General features: G+C 32.8%; 3 protein-coding genes across 8 annotated transcripts in view; 1 reads left to right on the forward strand and 2 right to left on the reverse strand.

Moving 5' to 3' along the window:
• The first annotated feature begins 43 nt into the window (after positions 1 to 43).
• On the forward strand, positions 44 to 5879 carry LOC106717533 (alpha-(1,3)-fucosyltransferase 10). 5 transcript variants are annotated; one of them, XM_045679572.1, is made up of 3 exons: positions 44 to 87; positions 243 to 316; positions 4066 to 4724. In XM_045679572.1, exons 1-3 carry the CDS (start codon positions 66 to 68, stop codon positions 4375 to 4377), a joined length of 408 nt encoding a protein of 135 aa, XP_045535528.1. In that variant the 5' UTR covers positions 44 to 65; the 3' UTR covers positions 4378 to 4724. The 5 variants fall into 5 exon arrangements, 4 of the variants coding, with proteins under 4 accessions (XP_045535528.1, XP_045535526.1, XP_014366890.2 ...); XM_045679570.1 differs by lacking the exon at positions 44 to 87 and having other exon boundaries at positions 300 to 316; positions 4066 to 5879; XM_014511404.2 differs by lacking the exons at positions 44 to 87; positions 243 to 316 and adding an exon at positions 3086 to 3213 and having other exon boundaries at positions 4066 to 5879.
• Positions 5849 to 16074, reverse strand: LOC106717531 (dihydropyrimidine dehydrogenase [NADP(+)]). 2 transcript variants are annotated; one of them, XM_014511401.2, is made up of 22 exons: positions 15928 to 16074; positions 14414 to 14524; positions 14036 to 14206; positions 13564 to 13725; positions 13155 to 13342; positions 12881 to 13007; positions 12631 to 12781; positions 12101 to 12270; positions 11811 to 11888; positions 11575 to 11707; positions 10727 to 10914; positions 10343 to 10549; positions 10052 to 10216; positions 9491 to 9643; positions 9119 to 9239; positions 8861 to 8944; positions 8163 to 8341; positions 7742 to 7915; positions 7200 to 7439; positions 6750 to 6814; positions 6396 to 6488; positions 5849 to 5972 (listed from the first exon to the last, which is right to left on the reverse strand). In XM_014511401.2, exons 1-22 carry the CDS (start codon positions 15964 to 15966, stop codon positions 5882 to 5884), a joined length of 3090 nt encoding a protein of 1029 aa, XP_014366887.2. In that variant the 5' UTR covers positions 15967 to 16074; the 3' UTR covers positions 5849 to 5881. The 2 variants fall into 2 exon arrangements, with proteins under 2 accessions (XP_014366887.2, XP_045535525.1); XM_045679569.1 differs by having other exon boundaries at positions 9491 to 9639; positions 10048 to 10216.
• A 4680-nt stretch (positions 16075 to 20754) lies between these two features.
• Positions 20755 to 21379, reverse strand: part of LOC106717492 (ras-related C3 botulinum toxin substrate 2) — a 32289-nt gene continuing 31664 nt past the window's right edge. Inside the window, exon 6 of the mRNA XM_045679554.1 lies at positions 20755 to 21061. The gene's annotated coding sequence lies outside the window, so the exon portion shown is untranslated. The remainder of the gene's footprint in view (positions 21062 to 21379) is intronic.

A 21379-nucleotide genomic window follows, 5' to 3' on the forward strand; every position in this document is an offset into this window, starting at 1 on the left:
TATTAAGTAGACTGTCTAGTTTTGTTCTTTTTATTGTTGACTCTTACTTTATTTTGTAGATCAAAATGTCGGACATGATAATAAATGGTAATTAACAATTTGTACAATAATCCATGTGGCACCTTATTAATGTCTGTATTTTTCATTTCATATATTTTTGTCTGAATATGGTATCACGTTTTATGATTAAGTCCTATCTTCGAGACTTGGACACGTTGGTAAATAATTGTTTATTTTCACAGACAGCGTTCCAGTGGATAAGAAATGGAATGAATTAATAAAATACAATATATTTATCATGAAATTAATAGAATTTGTAAGTAAAATTTATATCCCATTTCTTAAATTGGCTTAAACATTCCAATCCACTATTCATGTTTGTAGCCTTGCTTGACTATCCTCACTTCTTTAGTGCCTGCGTAATGTGTTTAGCAGAAATGCACATAAAAAGCTATTAAAAACCAAGTAAAAATAACTTACCGTCTCACCATTTTTAATTATAATTGTTTTGCTCTTTACATTTCATCGGCTATTCCTGTATAATGCGGAGTATTACTTTTCGATTTTCATTTAATTAGTTGGTAACTTTTAATACTTAAATATTATTCCTTTTAGGGATTTTCTCTCACAATTCTGCTTTTACCGTTAATGATTCCAAAGCCTAATGGTCATATGTACTGCATATCTACTGGTCCTACGCTCATAATATCTCTTTTATTTATTATACTGTATCTACGAAAACAAGTGCCTCTATTTATGGAAAAAATGTACTTGTTTTTTCAAATATTATTTACCTTCGGAGCCTTTATACAATGTTTTCTATTAAATCTTAGTAGAATTTGGTTGTGGCTAATTTATGGTTTATTTTATTTCGCTTTGTTAACAGCGTTAGCGCTGGACTTATATTTAATTGCAAACGAAAGAGGGTGTACATTTAGTTGTGCCTAAACTATTTTATTACAAAAGCCCTAAAATAAGTTAACTTGAACCTCATTCCTATCATGTACTGATACTGGTACTGCTTTAAGATAATTTGTTTCTTTCAACAACATGTCTAATAAATGTACTTAAACATAAAAATATAATGTATTTTACTTATCAAATTAGGACGTAAACTGTTAACACAGACCTCTGTCTAATTAAAGTCCGATTGATTAGTAACTTGATACAGAAACAGTAAGCCGAAAGACAATTATTCTTATTTTACGGAAATTGAAGATGTTAATTGTTATTTTTTACTTTATAACAACACCGCGATCATGTGGATGAGCATACAAATTATTTTGATAAATACAATAATTATGGACATTGTTTTCGCTAAAAACTGAAGTTTTAAACGATAAAGGAAATGTCATCTATAGCTGTAGATCACTGAAGTATGAAATATTATAAAGGTCCTCAGATGAAGAATTATATAGATATGACATGCGCGTTCACCCGTAAGGGACAGATAGAGAGTACTATAGACTATACCTATATATAAGTAAAAGGATTGGGGTTACCAGTTATTTGTTTTGTCCCGAAAATGAATAATTACGATATAATTTAATATAGACCAATTTATATATTCCCAATTAAATTGTAATTAATAAACGTAATAAATATAAAAAACAATGCGTAATTTTTGTTTATGTGACTAAGATTACGTAAACAGATTTTTTTAGTAATACTTAGTCAGGTCATAAATTCTGTCACATGTTTAATATAAAATAATTGAAACAAGTTTATTCATTATGTGACCATTTATATACCAAATTGAACTTAACAAAACATAGATTCTTATGACACTAAAGTTTATTCAAAATGACATCCGTGATTTTGAATACAGGCCTTCAATCTGCTCGGCCAGTCGTCTATCACAGCACGAACGAGGTCCATGTCAATATCGGCGGCTGCCTTAATCAAGGATGTCTTGAGTGACTCCAAAAAAAGAATTTCCCGATATTTTTTTCCCGCGTACCGCTTCAACAAAGCGCGGCATCTCTTCAGTCTTAGGTCCATTAGACGAGCATTCACACGATGTCCTATTTTTCTTCGATATGCACGAAGCCCTAAGTCTTCATAAAAAGCTACAAAAAACATACCAATATTATAGTCATATAATTTTAAATTACTCTGTATATCATTACAGTGAACACTACATGTAAAACTACTTAATATTAAACTATTTTGATTGTAATTTCTAAGAAACAAAATTTACATGGGACAAATTAAAAAGCATACTCTTTAAAATCAACGGGATAAGAAAGTATCAAATATTTAAAAACACAGCATATACCAGAATTAAAAAATCCTTTTGAAATCTGTTGAAAATAGTATAAAAAATGTGAATTGTTTCATTTATATACATTATACATACTATAATTTATTTCCCCTAAATTCAGGGTAATTTTTACAACAAGATGGTGGTATTATTTTTACGGGTAATAACCAACCAATTTGAAAAGAAGTTTAATATGGCCGCTTGTTTCCCAGATCTACAGTATATTATTTGACACAAATGACATCTGCGTTTGGGCGCATAATGTTCGAAAAATACTATTTTATTTTAGCTAATTTTACCCGTATTTTAACATATTAGTTATTACAAAGACTGTAAAAAACAACTAGTTTGTATTTTCTTCCTTATTTTGTATGAATACATGTGAATAAGTGCGTAGTTTCAGTACTTACGATTGAAAGGTTATGTTTTTCTCTTTTCGCTGACTACGGCTTTTACAACCAACAATAAAGCAGTATACCATGTTTTATACACTTGATCTCACTAAAACTGTAATATCAAAATATTTTTGCACAATTACAGCCACTAAGTACTCACAATTTTCGAAAAATAGCACGAATGTCAAACTTTGTTAGGGACAACCTAGGTTGTTTGTAGGGGACAACCTTTGTTCCAAACAAACTCCAAAGCCTGGTACGCAGAAAGGGACAGAAGATAGTTATCCCTGTCTTTGTCACGTCACAGGAATTGGGTATAATTGTATCTCTCTCACTCACGGTATTATTATTACCGTGTCATAGACTTGTAAAGGTCTATGGTTTAGATAATCAAAGTGAAACTCAATTATCAAAGATAACCTTTAACATAATGTTTACCTTTGTTGTGTTTACCTTTTAAATACTTATAAATTGAAAATTAGTCCATATGATTACTTATTATAAGATGAATTAAATTCTACTAATAAAAAGTTACGATAATTTTATTGTAAATATGTAGGTACATTCAGCTTATTTTTCTTTATTTTCGCTGAATCAACACAGTATAGCATAATTTTAACATTGCATATCCTGAGGTGTCGTTCATAAATACTTAGTCATCTATTAGAATGCCTGTGATTAAGTAAATTTTAAATTTCTCTGTTACGTTAACACTGTACTAAGTAGAGGTGATTTATTTTTAGGTTATATCTATGATTCTCCTGACCCTACCTTTTGCTCTTCCCGCGCCAGAGATATTCCACTGCTTGGCGGCTGCTCCAACACTTATGTTATCATTTATGTTCATCATCTTATACTTAGTGGATCAACATCAAAGTGCAGTGGAACAATTGTACCTGGCTTCACAAATTACATTAAATCTCTTTGCAATACTACAAGCAACTATCTTAACAGGTTTCACGGGCTCGTACTATGGACTAATGTACTTTCATCTATTCCTTGCACTTTGTATTGATATGTACTATAATTATAATGAGCATGGATGTTTAATTTTTACGAAACCTAAAAAAGTTATAATTTAGTTAATAAATTATGTTTTAAGAGAAGTAGTATTATTAAATAGATTATAATACATAAAACAAAAATATTTACTACTTCTTATTAAATTAAAATAATAATAAATAACTTGTTTAGCCATAAAACACAGTAAATTTGTAGTTGAGAGCCACGCAATGCAACCAAGTGATGACTATTGATAGATCTCAATCCTTACTACAGAAGTCTAGTGTTTTATTAATAAACTGATTGAATGAAATTAACTTATTGTGCATAAAAAGCTTTTTACATTTAACCTCTATATTAAAGAAGTTAAAAGTATATTTTACTGAAGTAGATTTAATGTTTTAGGGACTCGCTCTTCTACTCTGTATTATGCCCAATATTGTGGATCCCGTTGATTCATTTTACTGTCTGGCATCAGCCCCAACTCTTATGATATCATTCCATCTAATTGTGCTTTATGTTGTGGACCAAGTACAACCTGAAGCGGAGTTCTATTACCTTGTTATGCAGTTATTTGTAACAACAATCGCATTATTGAACCTTATATTTGTCGGAAGATTGATTGGAGCTGTCTATGGACTGTTTTATGTTGATTTAATAATTGCATTTATCATGGATTTGAACTACATACGTAAACAGCATGGTTTTAAATTTTGATGTTTTTTTTTCTATGCAATTGGAGTTCATTAGAAACACATTTAAATGCGGGATAGTGAAGAGGAAATTGTCCTATCAACAAACAGTACAACTCAGAGATAGTCGGAACCATGTACTCCCAAGATAATGATAATAAACCACGCTACAAACTTCATACAATGAATTATATTGTTAAAATACTTTTGAGAATAATAGGCAGAACACGTAGGTTAACATTATTTCAATTGTTATGGATTACTGTGGTGATAATTATATATACATTATGGATGTGGAATGGTGAATCTGTGGAACAAAATACACACAATCCTGTGATACTGTGGTGGACTGAAAGTTTTCCTGGCACATCCGAGACAAGACATTGTTCTAATGGAATAAGATGTGATATTTTTAGTAACAGAAACATAAGTGATTTGTATAATGTTGAAGCAAATTTATTTTATGCCAGTAACATTAAATTTGATGATTTACCTTTACCTCGGCGTCCCAAAGAGGTTATATGGGGACTTTACCATGAGGAATCGCCTAGAAATGTTGAAGAGATGATGCATGAAGATGTTTTGAGCTTATTTAACTACTCATCGACATTTAGTCGTTTCAGCGATGTACCATTTCCATTGCAATACTTAAATTCGTTTGAAGATATAACAAATATAAAATACTTTGTGCCAACTGTGGAAAAAAATAAGTATTTAAATGAAATTTCTCCCGTGATGTACCTTCAGTCAGATTGTGAAACTTCAACTGAAAGAGATATTTATGTTAAGGAGTTAATGAAATATATAGAAATCGATTCGTATGGTATTTGTTTAAACAATAAAAAACTTCCAATAAAATTCACAGAAGATTATTTGAACAAATTACATGATAATGAATTTTTAAGCTTTATTGCGAGATATAAATTTGTTATTGCCATAGAAAATGGTATATGTAATGATTATGTTACTGAGAAATTTTGGAGAGCTATCAAAGTTGGTACTGTGCCTATTTACTTCGGATCTCCATTGATTAAGGATTGGTTTCCTAATAACAAATCAGCTATACTTTTAGAAGACTACCCTACACCAAAAATTATGAGCAATTACATTAATAAACTGATGAACGATGATAAATTGTATGAGTCATATTTGGAACATAAAACAAAAGGACTTGTTACAAACACAAAACTTACGGATGAGATAAAAAATAGACCATATCAAATAGATGTTTTAAAAACTGCAACAGAGTTTGAATGTTACGTGTGTGAAAAGTTACATCAAAGGCGAAAGGGTAAATTAGATCAAAGTATTGTGAACAAAAACCATTACGATTGTCCGAAACCATTATCAGCACTTACTTTACAAGTGAATCCTTTGAACTCTTGGGCGTATTCATTCGAGACTGCAAAACAGAACGCAGCATCGATACGCAAGAAAATCATGACTGTTAATTAGATATTTATACAATTTATTTTTAAAATATATATATTTTTTTACAATTTTTTATTGCTTCGTTTGTTTACAATTCCTTATTGGCACACGGCATCTAATGGTGTCACTGGGTGAACCTGGTAGCCGACCCCTCTTTTGATTATGTGTGGAATATTTTTCGGCACCATTCTGAAAAATACGTACTTTAATATTGTACTAAAAGTAAAATCTTGTAGTTCTCAATTTTATATCAATAAAATTTTTGTCTCTGTATGTCTGTCCGCAAGGCCACGTTTGTTCCGTAATCTCGGGAACAGCTGGACTAATTTTGACGGAACAACATTTTTTTTTTAAATTCTGCTAGTACATGAACTATTTGGTTCTTGTATTGTACTCTAATTAAAACATACGAATATAATATAGTAGCTTTTACCCGCGACTTCGTCCGCGCGGAATAAAAAAAAATTGCACAAAATTAAAAAGTTCCTATGTCCGTCTCCTAGTTCTAAACTATCTCCCCATCAATTTTCAGCTAAATCAGTTCGACCGATCTTGAGTTATAAATAGTGTAACTAACACGACTTTCTTTTATATATATAGATAGATACTTACGTAATGCAGTCGATAATGGGGCAGACAGAGAGACACAAAGTACAGCCAGTGCAGTCGTCTGTCACATGGGGAATGTGAGACTCTGGATCAAATCTACAAAATTATACAAAATAGACACAAGATGCTTTCATAATTTTTAAGAAAATAAGCGTATTTTTATGAACATTTTAACAGAAATACTACAAATGCATTGTTTCTCTTACTACTGTAATATAGTTAGCGAGAGTTTCCAGTACCGAAATACATGTATCAAAAACATATTGCCTTTCTCCTTGAAACATCAGAGATATAATATGTGAGGTGTTTCGGCAATGGAAATCCAACCTGAAGAATGTTAAAACAAAAACAACTTACTCAATAGCTTGATATCCAGAGTCCGCACACGCCATATAACATTTTCCACAATTGATACACATATCCTGAAAATAATAAATATATCTTACTAATATTATAAATGCTAATATTTAGATGGATGGATGTATATTTGAAGGTATCTCCAGAACGGATCTTGATAAACTTTGGCACAGATGTAGAACATAGTCTGGAAGAACACAAAGGCTACTTATGAAGGTTTTTTTTTAAGTCAGCGTCCGCTCGGACGGAATCGCGGCGATAGCTAGTGAAATATATGCAGAAAATAACTTTTCAAGAAAATATACATGCAGAACATGACACATGAGTGAAGGCTTAGCAGCGATTTTATTGCACTGTGTAGTCAAACTATCGCTTTTCATATAAAGGCTTACGGTTTCTATGACGTCACTGTTCAAACGTGTCATGTTATTGTCCACGCTTAGTACTTACATCATCAATAAGTGCGACAACTTGTTTGGTATTATCCAGTTTCTTGTATGGACCGATCCTGGGTAAGGCTTCGCCTAAGACATCTTTTATTTTTGGTACTGCATAATTTTGCGATGTACCGTTTGTACCGTATTTCGAATAACAATTGTTCTCATCTCCATTAATCAAGTCTGATTTTTGACGAATAGTCTTTAGTAATTCCTCTCGCTTCTTTTTATAAGGTCCAAAATGACCCAGTACCTGAAATCGATTTTGATATTAAGGGCCAAATTAAAATGATCGCTGGTTTATCCGACTCGAAGGTCCATAATTAAAGTAAATTCTATTGTGAATAAGTGAAATTTTGAACTGTTTATAATGGCGCAACTTGTGAAAGAACATTAAATTAGGCATAGAAGTGACATAAAAGACAAGACAATCCTTGTCGGATTGCAGAATTTAGAGTCCAACAAGGTTTCACTTTTTGAAATTGTGTGGTACGAGCCTATACGTAATTATACTTCAAGTGTCACATTTGTCTTCCAAATAAGTTTGTCGCATACTTTTCCTTCATCCATCAACGTCTGCACAGGCTTCCCTTTCTGATGTTTGTTGGTGGGCGGAGACTGGCCTGTCCATCCATCCAAACCTAGCGAGCGTAGATACAGCAAGGCTTTGAGACCGGTTATATAGTCATCTACTACTGTGAAATCTTGGTTCTGAACTGCACTGCATATCTAAAGTAGAAGAAGTTGAAATATAGAGATGACTTGGTAGATTAGACATTACTTTGAATAAGTAAAAGTCAGTTTGTTTTCTTTATTACTGGCATACAATATTCAAATAATCAAAATAAAATATATGTTAACACTAACTTAATCTGTAATAAATGGCCAAAAATGCATACATTTTCATCAAGTTTTTAACCTATCCATCGACCTAAAATAAACCAAAACGGACTGTTAGTATAATTATAACTCGTACCTGGACAACGGGAGCTCCACACAGTATGAATTGGAAAGCGGAATCAGCGGAGTCTATCCCCCCAATACCCAGTATAGGGAACCCGGGCAGCTTGTTGGCGATAGCTGACACAGCGCGCAAGCCCATAGGCCGCGTCGCATTGCCCGACACACCGCCGTATGTCGTCGATTTTGTATTACCTGAAATAAAGATAACATTTTTTTTTGGGCGGCTATATGCCACCATCTCTTTCCCCATAACATATTATGGGTCAGAGACTCTGGGGTGTGGGTTTATCTTTGTTTATTAATAATTTAAAAGTTAAGTAAATCTAATATATAAAATTCTCGTGTCACAGTTTTCGTAACCGTACTCCTCCGAAACGGCTTGACCGATTCTCATGAAATTTTGTGAGCATATTCAGTAGGTCTGAGAATCGGCCAACATCTATTTTTCATAACCCCCCCCCCCCCCTCCCATTTAGTTTTTTTAACTGCGCGCGGACGGAGTCGCGGGCGACATCTAGTATTATGTAAAATCTTATATCTAGTATCAAGTTGTATCACTGCTAGGTCTAGGTTAAAAATAATAGAAGAAATATTAAAACTATATACAATTTAAACCAGTTTAAAATAATAAAATTCACAAATTTAAATTATAGTAAAGATAACTTCACAGAAACAACGTGTATTATAATATAAATTGTTGCCTCTACTTACCCACAGCCGGCCATGGCGTAGCGTTAGCGGTAACAGACATTAGTCCAGACACGGTGTTAATTGCTGAAACTCCATTGGCACCACCTATTAAAATAAAATTAAAAAGTAAAAAAAATCATAACCTAAAAATGAGACATATTTTTCATGGTAACTTTTAGAGATGACACACATATTTTTAGGTAGTAAATTGAATAGTTTAATGGCGTCACCTGCTTTTAAAAGTTGTCAAAATATATCACAGAATGCAAAATTATATACCTTCATATGCGGCCATAGCAATGCTCACTATATCCGTGATGTTTGGCGTCAATTTGATGAAGAAAGGTATCTTAATAGCCTTCCTGACCCATTGAGATATTCCTTTCACAAGAACTGGATCCTGGAAATAATAGATGACGATAAAAAAAATATTTTGTACTTAGGTAGTTATAGTTTTACGTAAAATAATATATTTACAAACACAGATGATAAGAAATAATTTTGTAGCTTAGACGCTATTTTAGGCTGTAATTTATCTGTGTTTCAAATTTCATTTACATCTTTTCAGCCATTATAGAGTTACCTAGTAACAGACATTTAATTATCTTAAGTTTCGCACTTAAAAGCTTAATAAAAAGAAAGATATTTAACCTGTCCGCAAGCCAGCCCCATGCCCGACTCCCCCATGCCATGAGGGCAGGAGAGATTGAGCTCCAGAGCATCTGAGCCCGCAGCCTCCGCTTTGCGAGACAGTTCCGTCCAGTCTTGTTCGTTATACGAACACATTATGGACGCTATCACTATCTGAAACAAATATTAAGTAATGAAACCATTAACAAACTAATCAATAAGTTACTTAAGCAATAATTCGTTATCTGGACAATAATTTAGAGTGAAAATTAAATACTCTGTAACTTTTAAGGATCATAATTCGTTACATGAGGGAGAAAAAAGATTATAATGTAGAAAGAATGAGAAAGATAGCTGCTACACGCTCTTTCTGATTGCCTTTATGGTAGGCCTTTTCTATCTGTGGTTAGCTCTATAAATGTGTCTTAGAGTTGTTTAATTGTAAATCCACACTAAGCGGACTCTTAGTGTGGATTAAGTACGAGATGATGTAGATTACATTAAAGTACATTAACTGTTTAATTCTAAATTTAGTTTTTTTGAATGATCTCAAACGAAAGTCGAGGTTCTTGCAACACCTACTTTATTGGGGAAATCCCTCTTGAGTTCTGCAATACTCTGACACCAGTAAGCTTCGCACTTCTCAGAGATGAGTTCAATGTTGAGGAAGGAGCCCTGGCCAGGGCCGTAGTTCTCGCCCGAGGTCACACCGCGGACTATACGCGGGGATACATTGGTCACCAGATCCTAAAACACTCGAATGGTACTTCACAGGATTCAAACATATATAACTACAAAGCAATAATTACAAATTTTCCTCAACCTTGACCTTTTGGGGGTACCAAAACGATCGAATATATTTTTGTGGTTTACCTTATCAAGTCCGAAAGTCTTAGTGACGGCGAAGCCCCAGCCCTGCTGGAAGGCGCGGCGGATCATCGCGGAGCTGGTGGTGGGTGGTGCACTAGCCAGACCGAACGGGTTCTCAAACTTTATGCCGCAGACTTCCACTGACAGATCCACGTCATCGATAGGACAGTGAAACTTTGGTAGTTCGACTGGAGAATCGAATGGAATACCCTAGAATTATAGGGCTTTAATTTAAATAATACAGTTTTAAGAAAAAAAGAATGTATATATAGAACGATTTCTATCGTTTCTTTAAAGAATTTTTATTCATTTATAGTACATATTTTAATTCAAATACAAGATATATTATCCTATTTCTAAACGCGCGCAAATATGTCATAGTGTTACCTGTAAATAACAATGCATATACCAAGCGGCGGTCTTGCCATCATTAACAGATTCAACAGTTGTCTCTGCCACACCGGCGAGATCGCCGCCAATAAAAACCTTCGCATTGCTGACGCTCTGCATTGTGGTACTGTCAACTTCTGGTAACCCCCAACGGTTCAGTTTCACGCCAGACATAGCATCTTTCACTAAAATATAAATATTATACAACATTTTCCAATTTAACTAAGTAATTTTTCACAGTGGTAGATCCCGCAACAACAATATTTGTTGGGTGCACGAATGGACCGGGTCGACCGGTGCAATACCACGACCACACAGAAGACAGACGTGAAGTGGAAGAAATTTCGCGTACAGTCTGACGAGTGTGGTACCGGAGGCCTAATTTAGCCTTTCCCTTCTCACCTTTTTCTAATTAGAAAATGATGGGAAGGGGAAGTGGATTTGGCGGAAGAGGGAACGCATAGGAAGGGCAATATCCTCTTTCTGTGTAGGATACACTTCTCCGTTGCTTAAAGGAAGGCAACGCATCTGCATTTTTTTGTGTCTATGGGCAGCGGTCGCCTCGCTATTTCGGCGAATTCAGGTGGCCGTTTGCTCGTTTGCCACCTTTTCATATAAAAAAGTAATGTCCTTGTACCGAAGGACTACGTATAATAGAATACTATTGTGAACTTATGATACATTATTACATTAGTTTCAAGTTTAAACAAAAACATAACCTCAAAATGTATTATGTTATTTTATATATTTTGGTGTAATCTTTGTTTTTTTTTCTACTTCATTTGATTACTGTTTCTGATTTATTTTAATTTTACATACTTTTTAATGAAATATTATTAATTTACCATCAGTCTCGTAAAGGCCAGAGCCGAATGCAGATATAATGAAGTTAGTCTTCAACTGTATAATCTGATCTTTGTCTTCTATCCAGTCTCTATTTTCGAGCTGTTCCGTGCGACACATCTTTAAACCTGTGATCTGTTGCAAATAATAATTGTTACATATTTTACACTGGCAACCGTTTATCATTAAAAAAAATCTTTATTGACAACTAAAATTCGATTTTAATATTTTATCTCACCTTTCCATCTTTAACTATTACTTCTTGAGGAGACATGAATGGCATAAATTCGCATTTCTCTTCTTTTGCCAAGTCGACCTGTAAATACATGTTGAATTTTTTTTATAAATAAATCACATTAAACTATATATCCTTATTTGTTTTTTTATTACTAAATCCTAAAGTAAGAACTCTGGACTCCTGTTGTTTGTGGCTGTCATTTTGTAAACAAGCCACGGCCGCGCTTGGTCAGCTGTTATGTGGAAATTGGATTTTAAAAATTGTCTATCTTATAAGCAAATGTTTAATACCTCTTCAGGCACAGCGCGTATGTTAGAAAATCCTTTACGGAAGGCTACAAAGACTCTTCGTGCGCCGCAACGCAGCGCCGACGTAGCGCAATCGAAAGCTGTGTCTCCCGCACCCAGCACTACCACCACACCGTGTAACTGCGGTAATGTGTTCTTACACGCACACATACCTGAACCAAACATTCATTTTAAATAAATAGCCAGTTTTAAAAAAAAAAACACCAATTACAGTCGGGAAGGACTCTTAACAGCAATCTTAAGAACTTTTTTACATTGAAAAAGCTAGCACTTGACCACGACCCCATCCGATGAAGTTATGATGTGGTCCACCGTGGAAATACCACAAACCGTAGACAAAAATTGCGTGTACATCTGAAATCGCGAATATTCATTGAGGAGAAGTGTCCCAATATGGCAACATTGAAGTTAACTCACGAGTATATCACTCTCTACGTTGTATACCAAAAAACTCTCACACAAGTCTTATCAGCAAAACAAAAAATAAACTTAATAAGTTTACGTCAACAAACCTTTCTTGCTGCCTTTCGAAACTAAGGGCAAAAAGTCCTTGCTTGTATAAAATCCCATGTCTTGCGTAAGGCCTTTGAATATGGGAACAGTTGTCGGCTCGGGCAAGCCGATGCCAAGGAATACCGCATCATGGCCACTTTCTAAAAGTCCCTGGAATTTATAATTGTTTGTACATGTCAGTTTTACAGCGAATTTCGCAAATTAGATAATTATATCCTCCCTACGACGTGGTTCTAACCGATCACTTACATCTACAGTAATATCATCTGTGGCAAGTTTTCTTCCTGTCACGAACTTCACACCTAAGTCCTCGACGAGGCTCACTTCGTATTGCACCACATCGTATGGCAGACGGTATTGAGGTATTTCCGATGAACTAATAAAAAAAATTGAATCATTAAATTAATAAAAATTATTTAAAAACGGAACTAATTATGTGTGATGAAATTTCATAGATTCGTTTGCACATATCGTAACGAACGTGAAACGTATCGAACGTGAAGCGAAAGCGAGACAAACGTACCTTAATCCTCCTAAATATTTCTCTTTCTCATAAACAGTAATGTTCTTGTAACCCAATCTAGCCAGAAAGCAAGCGCAGCTGATACTAGCTGGACCGCCTCCAATCAGTGCTATTTTATGGTCACCGCCCTTTGGCAAAGGCTTGGTCTTAGGGTCCAATGTCTGGCGTATACCCATCCGCATAAAAATCTGGAAATTTCTAAAGTGTATTATGGATTTTCAAGTTTTCCATTGACATACATAAAAGAGAATTATTGACGCCATGATTTTAGTAATTTTAACTACAAATACACCTAACAATAAGTAACAAGCTATATTTAAATCACACAATCTTGATATGTAATCCGTTAATAGTATTTGAAATAACGAATGTCAATGTGACGTATGGAAACCATAAATAATAGACTCACTTCAACAGCGAAGTGTTGCAAGCCGCCAATATTGATGGCTCCCTCCTCACTGGCGTGAAGGTTGCATCCGCCCACACAGAGATCGCTTGTTGGGCACACCATGCCGCACGTCAGCCCCAACGGATTGTCCGATAGAATGGCTTTTGCCGCCCCGTAGTAGTTCTGATAAAGAGATTATATTTACAATGCTTTCACGCCTGTGCAATTATAGTAGTCACACTAACTGCCGCATTCAGAGTTGTTAGGTGGTCTCCAAGGGAGTCTCTTAGTGCAGTTTAAGTACGAGAAATCTACACTAACTCTATCTTTAGTAAGGGATCGATGCATCAGTCAGCTTACGGAACTCTTCAAAAGGTTGTGTTTATCGCGATAAGCATTGCGCGTGGTCACATATTCCTGTTCTGACTGGACAAACAATATTTTCAACAGTACTCAAAATGACGAACTTCGTCAAAATATGTTGAGTACGTACCCTATTAGCGATGCTAGTAATGAAGCTCTTCACATCTATCTGCGTAGGGCATGACTTCTGGCAAGGCGCATCTGCACACTTGAGGCAGCGCGCCGCCTCGCGCAACGCTCCGCGCTCCGACAGCGTCGTGTGCTTGATATCGTCGAAGTTGTTCTCCAACGACGGACATGACTATAGAGATAAACATATGAAACAGGGAACTATTAAATATTACGGAAGTGGAATAGTGAATATAAAAAAAAATTAGTAGTTTCTAATTTGTGTGCGTTGTTTGGAAGAGTACCTAATATATAATATATAAGTAAATAATATTTTGCCGACTCTCGGACAGCATTCTTGTATGACCTTGAATACCTTTTATAAATTATAAAATCTCACCGTGCATTTTCGATCAGCATTTCTTTTCCAATGCTGTTTGTTCTTCTTGGTCTGAGCTGATGGCACGAGGTTGGTGTAGGGCTTCACGGTAGGATTAAGTCTTAGCAAATTCTGAAAAAATGAGAGACCAGAGAAATCGGAGATTATTTTAATTGTGGTTTTTTAGATCTTAGAGAGTGAACTGTTGTGTAATTAACGTTGGTAATATTGCTCGACGTTGATATCAGAGATAACCTTTAATGAAATAATGTGGGGCTATTACGTTGTTCTGTTGATCGTTAGAAAATGTTATGATTCGGTCTCCGCAGTCATGTTTTTCACAATTTAATGTCAAATATATGTGTACTACAGTTGTGGCACGTGCTATATCTCTTGTACAAATTTAAAATAAAATATGTATTTCTATTACGAAATGATTGCGCGTAAGTTAATTAACACGTTTTAAAAACTTCTTTCATGTTTTTAAAACGTGTTAAATTTTTACTTGCAAAGTTCAATTTACATTACTCCTAAACAATCTTGTCTGCATCCAGAAAAAAAATATACATACAAACATACAGACAAACTGTTTTATACTTTAGCAAAATTGTTTCTTTTTCTCATATTAAATCACTGTGGCAGAATAGCAGTGTGGCAGAATTTACTGAAAAATTAATATTATTTTTTTTTCATAATAATTGCCGCCATTCTTTGTAGACAAATCACTTGATAGTTATCAAGTTCGCAGTATAGATTCACAATATTTTTTTTCTTAAAGCGATATTATGACCTTGGTGATACTTGAAAGGCCAATCATTTATCTTTGACAACTTGATCTTAACACAACATACTTGCAAATCATTTGTAATTTACATTGAAAATATGTATTATAACAAGGAAATATTTTTGTACTGTTGTATGTTTGTATTTATAACGAATAAACATAAAAATTACTGGACCTATTTTAATAATTATTTCACATACAGATGTAACATTAACTCTTATGTAGGCTAGCTATATTTAATACTATTTTTTTAATGTTTAGTAAACAAATGTCCACTTGTGCGTAGTAAGTCGGACCGTCAATAAGATATAGGTAACCTAATGTAATAAAATTGTTTATTTTAATTTTAATAAAGTAAACGAAATAATATTCGAAAATGTCTTATTTTTTGTGTGTATGTTTTTTTAATTCCGCGCGAACAGAGTCGCGGGCGACAGCGTTCGCGCGCAGGCGACAATAAACACCGATTTATTTTATTTAATTAATTTCTGTAACATCGTAAAATAAAAACCTATCCCTACTATTTAAAAATAATCATTTGTTGATATTTATAAAATTTTCTGATCTGTTATCTTGACTGTACCAAATCCTATTCTCGAAATCAACATTAAATGAAATATGAATACGCAACATTTACGTATTGAAAAGTATGATATATGCTATTATTTAGTATTGCTCAAGGTTGGTTGGAATATCAAACAAGACAAATTCCTTACGAAACTCGCCCTCAAATATAATAAACCTATCTTACCTCAATATCCGGTAATTCTCGACTTAACACTTTAGCCATGATTTTAATTTGAAACTTTTTATAACCTCAAAATGTTTTTAAAATACGTTTATTGCCTATCGAAGCAGTGGACTGCTCACTGGCAGCGCCACAAAACGACTAAATTGAGTGATCGTAAAGCGATCTGAATGTAATCTTTTGTTCGTTGACCACTATACATTGATCTCTATAAATCGCGTAATTACTACGCACTGTATGTATGAGGTCCATTTTCTTCTTTAGTAATCTATTGACAATTTGTAATAAATTCCTCGTTTATGATTATGTATATTAAAAACTGCAGGAAGTAGGTAATATGGTGGTAAGACAGATGAACTTTGGTATTCTAGAGTTGTCTAGTCCTGATAGATGACCTTCTTAAGGGAGAAAAATAACGTGGGCCCTTGTACTATCTTATCCAGGTTCAACTGTATTTGGTTTTTATTTTATCAATGTAATTCAATAAGATAAGATAATATTGGTTTATCTTAAATTTACATTTTGTTCTGTGTTTATATTAAAGTATGTGTCGATTAAATGTTGTTACTAAGGCAATTTTCAAACGATATAAGATTCTTGCTCAATCAATAAAAAAAAAGTTGAATTGCGTTCGTCTGATATTGAATGAGACGCTTATCAACTATATGGAGACATTGCATGCCATAAGCAAAAGAAATTCTTTGTACATACGCCTTGCTTAAGCTCCTCACATCGTATTAGGTCCAAAATAAGGTTTTGTTATCCATGTTTTCCAAAGATAATCATACTGTTGAATTTCTTAATACAACGTAGCAAACGAGCAAGCAGCCATCTAAATTCGTTGGAATAGCAAAGCGGCCGATGCCTCCTTCTCCGCCAAATCATCTTCCCATCATTTCCTTATAAGAAAAGGGTGGTATTAGATTGTACGCAGAATTACTTCCACTTGACGAGTGTCTTCTGTGTGGTCGTGGTACTGCATCGAGCGAGCAGACACATGCTTGTACCCAACAGATATTGTTATTGCAGCATCTACCACTGTTAAAAACTGTCTGTTATAGACTATAGTATATAGACGATGTAAAAAGAGGGAACTAACGTGCAATAAACATTTTTGTCAAAAGTAAATGAGAAAGGAGTCTCCTTCCTTTTTTTGATAGTATATTATAAAGTAACCTAAAAATGTAGATGAGGTAAAATAAAACAAACATTTGAACAGTTAATATAAATATATTTTGAATTATTCAGAGGCTTCACAATATTTGGAAGAATTACTCGAGGGCTTAGCGACCGATGAATTTTAACCATTTACATTTTTATTATTTGTATAAAAATAATATAATACGAGCCGATATATCGCGAAAAAGCATAGACACGTGATACAAACGCATTGTGAAAATTCATAATAATAAACAAGTAACAAAGACTATCACTAAATTACCGAGAACCTCCACTGTCATAAAACTTGTATTATAGCCTAACCAAGAATATAAAAAACCTGACCTGTATACACTACAATCGCCTTATTTATAACATCAATTTTTAATATGCGTAAAGGAATTAATGCTATATCTTTCCCGTAATGTGGGCAGAGTTTTTATATTCCCAATCAAGTTATACAATGTTGCCATCCCTTTCATTCACAAAACAAAGTAGAGATGGCAATAGTTTGTATACAAGTGTCACGCAATATGAAATTTAATACAGTATACAAAAGATACATTACCAATAAATTTCCACTAAAATGTTTACTTGCGCTAACTATACTCCCGAAAAAGTATTTTTAAAGTATTAAAAAAAAGATTTTTTAGCAATTACAATTATAAAATCGATATGGCTAATATCGATAAACAAATTTAATCGAATTCCCGCGTTTTTTTTGACAGTTATAAGCAACTTTAAACATTAATATTATAATAATACATGCAAAGTACATTTTTTAACAATGTTATGTAATAATATATTATATTATATAGGTACAAGTTAGCGCATATTTATTAAAATAAATCTTTTACCAACATTGCCGAGTATAATAATTAAACTAATAGAAAAAATGCATTCAAAGACCTCATACAAAAATTGATACTACTACATAAAAATGCAACACCAAAGAAAATGGTGCGTTTTATTTATTTCGTTTTTTTTTATTAATTAAAAACTAATTTTTTCGTTTATTTACATGCTGATGATTCTTCTAAATATTTGCATCTGAACAATACATACATTAAAATCTTAAAAACTAGAGTACCTAAAGTGTGCAATTGATCATGCCTTTTTTTCAAATTTCAGTTTTTTTTTTTTTCAATTCAATAGACAATTTTTGTTTTTTTTTTAATCATATGAAAATATCTATGGCATTTAGCAATTGGATATAAAAAAAAAACAGTCACAACTGCACACATCTTAAAACGCTTACGTGTACTATTTCATTTATTTAGGAGTGGATTTAGACATTAATCAACTTAAAAACTACATCAGACACCAAATTCAAATTGTGTAAAAATAAATTACACAGAACTCATTGTCTATGGTTGATATCATTGTTTCTAGTTTCAAGGAAACAATTCTCAGTTTATAAATACCACAAACGAGTTCCGAGTAACTCATTAAAAAAAAATTAGGCGATCAAAGAAATCAGATTTACATTTACAAAAATGCAAAGGCCTAGTCGACAGTCAATTAAAGCCTAAACCCATTATCACATTTTCAGCGAAAAAAATGGCTCCCTTTTGTTAATTAACAGCAACCAAACTGAAAATGACAATTTAAAAAAAAATCCTTATATTTATGCGAACGTTATAAAATGAACAGAATCAATTTAATATCCATCGCCTAATAATTTTTAGTTATTTAAATTAATTTTATTCAAATATAACATAATAATGTCGATCGCAACATTTTTATAAAAATTAATTGTGCGGTTTTTCACAGTAGGCTTCTCATTTAAACACAACTACGTATATGTTCAAAAAATGTTATAGAAATCGAGACAAATACATACTTTCCCTAAATCATAATTCAAACAAATATTTTTCGGTTAAATATTTATCATATTTTTAAAAGTTTTTGGAAGCGAGATTTATAACAAACCCTTTTTATGCATAAATTTCTCAACTGTAATTCAATTGCAAAGGCCAAAAATATTTAAGCGAACTATACCATTACATATTTCAAAGTGAGATATGAGAAGTACAATTTAAAATTAATTTCATACAATGCTTATTGAGGATAAGAAAAATCGACATAAAATAGTCTTTCTTTAAATAAAAAATAATTAGTTTTCAGTTAATCAGAACCACAGAGCATGGCTCTATTATGTATTTATATTTAAAAAAAACTTATGTTTAAATATTCACAATTTTACAGAATTCATGTAGTTATTAAAAAAAAAACATGTCACTTTTGAGGATTTTTTCTATTTAGAGTTAATTAATAACTTGGAGATCAAAGTCGCTACAGTTATCTTTTAAACCTGTCTTTTTTTGGACAAAAAATATTTTTTGCGCCAATAAAAATTTTAATCCAAAAAATTCATACCAAATTAACAAATTTCAATAACAATCTTCATCTAAATTTAGACATTCAAAAGTAAATGCTATTTATATAAATTTCAAAGTTTTAGTCAATTCTGTGTACTTAAAAAAACGTTTTTTTTTTGGAACACAACAATACATTGAACAAAAAATAAGCAAGTAATAATAAATCGAAAAATATAATCTCTGTGAAAAAAAAAACAAATGTTTAACAATTCCATTTAACAATCTCCAAGGAAAGATATTTTTAACATTGCGACAGAAACGCATTATGGTGTAAACAGTGAGTTTTAAAATCTAGGAATGTATTTGCAAAAAATAAAAAGCACCTTAATAATGAATTAATCTGCTTTAATTACAAAGAAAGAAGGATTTAATTTTTTTAATGTCTCGTGACAGTTATATTATAATCTCTGACAGAATTTCGAAAACTTGTTAAATTTTGTCATTAAGAAATAAAAATTAAAATACCTGATAATGTCTGATATCTTTAAAAAAAATGATTTTAGTTTAAATTAGATAAGAAATATTTATAATCTGTCAGTGCTCATTAAAAAAAACAAAATTGTGTCTTCGTGGATATTAGATCATATGAGAGGAGAGGCTTTTTAGGACAAAATTGACTTCAGACAATAATAATAAACTATTTTAAGAACTGGAACTTTCAGAACATTTTTTTATGCGTTAGACTTTAGACAATACGGTACAAGACATATAGCACATACAAATTAAAAATAATTCACATTTAATAAGCGAATGCAACAATTAATTTGTAAATGCCCTTATTTAAATATATACAAGTGACAGACAGTCGACTTTGACATATTATAGTCCGACAAATTTATCTGGCCCCGAGACCAGTATCCTGTTCCAACAGAAAAAATGAAAAAATCTACATAAGCATAGAAAATTACACAGAAGACAAGACAGTTATAGTACGACAAGGATCTTCTAACAATTTTTTTGACATTGACAGGTGACATGAGTATACACCGACAAGATTATCTGAACCGGTGGGTATAAGTCAGACTAAATTATGACAGCTCCATAGCGCCCCTCTGTCAATGTCGAAAAATGTCACAAGATCGTCTTTGGATTGTTTTTTTATTTCATTTTCTATGTCTAAGTAGTTTTAGTAAGTAAGTTTTATATCGTGGGGTGGAAGGCTATTCGTTTTAAGCGACATATTATTCAGAATAAGACAGTATTCAGAATAAGGGAATTTTTCTGATATATATATATATATATATATATATATATATATATATATATATATTGACAGAAACAACCACGATAGCAGCGCCTCTCTCACTGGTTCAGATATCCTTATTTGATTATATTTTAATTTAGTGTCATCTAAGCCCAGGTCCAGATAATTCTGTCGGTCTGTACATATATAAAAAAGCGTTACACATATATAAATATATACGGAGCTCACTCACACCGATTCACACAACATTGAATGCGTATTGTAGACATGTAGCGATGTATTAGTTAATTTAGTCAGTTTGCACTCTGTGAAAGACTGAGACGGATCTTTTGGTGCGTTATTTTGTTGTACAGCTGTGCATGCTGTCACACTGGCATTCATCTCTCTACACTATCTGTAACAAGGATACTATAATTACAATTTTATAGTAGAGGAGGTAAAATGGGGATTTATGGATTTACTAAAGCGTGACAGTTAAATATAAGGGACAATTAAATTATTTAAAGATTTTTAAGCTACGTAAAGAAATAGGAGCCATAAAGAAGAACAGGCGCCGACTTAACATTGTCAAGTGTAAGTCCAGACTTATTTCTAGAAATTTAAATTGTAGACCCTTTTGAATGTAATAATAATAACCGTTTTTTTACTTAGTATTTAGATTAAAAGGGTAGTTTCATATGGAGATTTCTATGTATGCATAATAGGAGTACTT

This window comes from Papilio machaon, chromosome 10 (assembly GCF_912999745.1).
Source record: "Papilio machaon chromosome 10, ilPapMach1.1, whole genome shotgun sequence".
Classification (NCBI taxonomy): domain Eukaryota; kingdom Metazoa; phylum Arthropoda; class Insecta; order Lepidoptera; family Papilionidae; genus Papilio; species Papilio machaon.

Excerpts from the sequence above, each read along its gene's own strand:
- LOC106717533 (XM_045679570.1), top strand. The coding sequence starts at position 4,488 with ATGTACTCCCAAGATAATGATAATAAACCACGCTACAAACTTCATACA.
- LOC106717531 (XM_014511401.2), bottom strand. The coding sequence starts at position 15,966 with ATGGCTAAAGTGTTAAGTCGAGAATTACCGGATATTGAG. Across the intron at positions 13,343-13,563 it reads TGCAACACTTCGCTGTTGAA|ATTTTTATGCGGATGGGTAT; the intron begins GTGAGTCTATTA and ends AGAAATTTCCAG. Across the intron at positions 10,217-10,342 it reads AGACTTTCGGACTTGATAAG|GATCTGGTGACCAATGTATC; the intron begins GTAAACCACAAA and ends CGAGTGTTTTAG.